Source organism: Lycium ferocissimum, chromosome 7, assembly GCF_029784015.1.
Source record: "Lycium ferocissimum isolate CSIRO_LF1 chromosome 7, AGI_CSIRO_Lferr_CH_V1, whole genome shotgun sequence".
In the NCBI taxonomy this organism is placed as follows: Eukaryota; Viridiplantae; Streptophyta; class Magnoliopsida; order Solanales; family Solanaceae; genus Lycium; species Lycium ferocissimum.
Genome location: NC_081348.1, coordinates 5,267,184 through 5,270,496, shown reverse-complemented (window position 1 = coordinate 5,270,496; position 3,313 = coordinate 5,267,184). Strand labels below are relative to the sequence as shown.

The window sequence follows — 3,313 nt, the reverse complement described above, 5'->3', positions numbered from 1 at the left end:
GACTTACTTGCTCAAGCTCAGCTTCAGGAACAAGTTGAATTTGATTATAATCACCTTGGATTAGATCATGTGGAATATGATTGGAACCAACTTCATATTGTATATCTTCTTGACTTGCAACTGGTATAGAACCACTAGACTGCTTATGCCCTTGTATGTAGTCATACTGAAGACACATTTCTTCTGGTTTTGAGTTATCCACAAAGATAGATGGTTGAGACTCAGAAGTGCAGCTAAAAGGAAATATATCTTCCTTAAATATAATATCCCTACTAACAAAGAAAGATTTGTTGGACATATCATACAACACATATCCTTTTTGTATTTCTGAATATCCCATATGGACTGCAGCCCTTGCTTTAGGCATGAGCTTGTCATTTTCTGTCAATATTTTTGCATGTACCAAGCATCCTAAGACTCTTAGATGACTTAGTAATGGCTTCTTTCCATACAATCTCTCATAAGGAGACTTATTAGCAATTACTTGACTTGGAACCCTGTTAATAAGATAAACAGCAGCCAATACGCATTGTTCCCAAAACTAGATGGGAATATTTGCCTGAAATCTCTATGCCCTTGTAACTTCTAAAATATGTCTATGCTTTCTCTCAGCTACACCATTTTGCTGAGGTGTATAAGCACATGACCTTTGATGAAGTATACCCAATCTTTTATACAATGCATCACACACAAAATTTACAAATTCAGTACCATTATCAGACCTCAACACTTTGACAGATTTTTCAAACTTAGTATTAATAAACTGCAGGAAATACTAAAGAGATACACAAACATCATATTTATTCTTCAACAACAACACCCATGTCATTCTTGTAAAGTCATCAACAATAGTAACAAAGTACTTATTTCCATCAACAACTGCATTTTTATAAGGACCCCACACATCTACATGAATCAAATCAAATGAACTACTACTCTTGATGCTACTAATAGGAAATGGCATTCTTGTTTGCTTAGCATATGGACACACTATACAACTGTCCACTTTATTACTAACTTTTTGTCTATCTAACTCCAATATCTTGGTTAAAACTCTTGATGAAGTATGACCAAGTCTTTTGTGTCATAGCTCTATGTCCTTATCACCAACTTGTTGAGTTCTTGAATCTCCTTTAGCAGTGTTTGTAGAGTTTTCTCCTTCTACAGTTATTAAGTGATTGAGTAACAGATGCAGTCCTCCTTCCTCTCTACTAATCTCATTCACCCTTCCAGTGAAGAGTTCTTGGAAAACACAAAAATAAGGAAAGAAGTTGACTGAGCATCCTAACCCCTTTGTTATCTTACTAACTGATAACAAGTTGTACTTAAATTGAGGCAAATGGAACACATTTGTACTAATACTTCTAGTTGATATAGCACTAAATCCTATATGAGTGACTTGAGCAATATCCCTATTAGGCAGAAAAACTTTCTTTGGATCTTCTAGTTTTGCAACTGTTTCCTTTACCAACATATTAACACTGGACACCATATGATTGGTGGCCCCAGTATCAATAATCCATATTATTTTTAGATACTAAGAATGCTTTACCTACTGCATTAACAATGTTAGTAGAGTTACCATCAGCAGCATTTGCACCTTGATTCAACATGTGCATGATCTGATCATATTGCTCTTTGGTGAAGGTACACCCTTGCATTATGTTGACACTGGTTTCAGCATTGTTGGATGATGTTTCACTTGCATAGTTGTGCTGATTTCCCGTACTAGGACCTGCCATATTAGTATTTAATCCATAGTTGAAGACAGGAGTCTGAGTTTGTTGAGTCTGTTGCTGTACTGAATTGACATATTCTCCCAAGACATGATAAGCAACATCTCCTCTTTCATTCTCCTTCTTCTTTGACTTAAAATCAGAAGGATATCCCACCAATTTGTAACACCTATCCTTACTGTGTCTTTTATATTTACAGAACTCACAGACTAAGTCCAAGTTCTTCTTGAACCTTTGATTGTTATTATTCATCTGCTGATGATTCACATTTCTTGAATACATAGCAATTGACTCAATACCACCAGATAGACTATTCATTCCAAGATTCCCACCAAGATTACCTACATCAGCAGATGCAGCCTTTTGCCCCTCATTACCCACTATCATTGAATAGGCTTGATTTAGACTTGGTAAAGGGTTTAACAACAGAATTTGACTTCTAGCTTGTTGACAAAAATCATTCAGTCCCATCAAAAATTGAAATAATTTTTGTCCATGAACATGAGCATCAAATCCCTTAGACTTCTCACAATCACAAGGTGATGGCATTAGGGCCTCAAATTCATTCCACAAAGTTTTTAATCTGCTAAAGTATGCAAAAACAGTAGCAGTACCTTGTTGTAGAGTTGCAATCTCTTTATGCAGATTGAAGGTTCTTGAGCCATCAACTCGATCAAACCTTTCTTTAAGATCCTCCCGTATTGCATACGCATTAGAACCAAACACTACTACACCAACAAGATTCCTAGCAACTGCATTCATAATCCAAGATTGGACAATGACATCAACTCTTTCCCACTAGTTCCACAGATTTTCATTAAAACTTTCTTTCTTGCACGATCCATTCACTAACCCCATCTTATTTCTTCCAAGAAGAGCTAACCTCATGGATCGACACCAAATGGTATAGTTTTCAGGCCCAGTTAATTGAAATGATAAGAGACTAATTCCACTTACATCAGCTGGACTCAAGAAAAGTGGATGAGTATAATCAATCGATGAGCCACTCGATTGAGATGCATTTCCAGTTGCATTTCCATTTTGTGAATTCGTACCATTCATTAATCCACTCGTCGGTGGAATTCCATTAACACCATCCATTATGTTGAATTCTCAAGATTATACAAGGACAGGTTGACAGTTTTGAAGTTTTGAAGCGAAAGCTTTTATGATTTTGATTGCAATCACCCAGATTGATAGCTTCTTCGTAGACAGATTAAACTCTGCTAGATGAGCTGTGATACCATGTGATTTATAGTAATTGACAGAGAAAGTAAAGAAGATGATCTTGAAGAGAATTGTTTATGAAACTATTATTTCTCATAATGGTATATCAGGGCATACAATGTATACATAGGACTAGCTAAGAGAATAACTAACTCCTAACATCTCTCTTCTAACTATAAAATGGAAGTTCGTTATTTAACTACTTTTGGACTAAGTTACAGAACTGCCCTTACTACTCAATTAACTTCTAACTGCTTTTGTACATCAACAAATACATACAAATACTTACATGACATCAATCCAAGGCATCAAGACTGTCTGCATGATGAACCCCATTGTTGTCTGTTATT

At 35.8% G+C, this 3,313-nt stretch overlaps 1 protein-coding gene across 1 annotated transcript; it reads right to left on the bottom strand.

Moving 5' to 3' along the window:
* Positions 1 to 1,084: 1,084 nt before the first annotated feature.
* On the bottom strand, positions 1,085 to 2,837 carry LOC132061878 (uncharacterized). Its single transcript, XM_059454561.1, has 3 exons — positions 2,694 to 2,837; positions 1,557 to 2,534; positions 1,085 to 1,462 (listed from the first exon to the last, which is right to left on the bottom strand). Exons 1-3 carry the CDS (start codon positions 2,835 to 2,837, stop codon positions 1,085 to 1,087), a joined length of 1,500 nt encoding a protein of 499 aa, XP_059310544.1.
* Between the last annotated feature and the right edge of the window lie 476 nt (positions 2,838 to 3,313).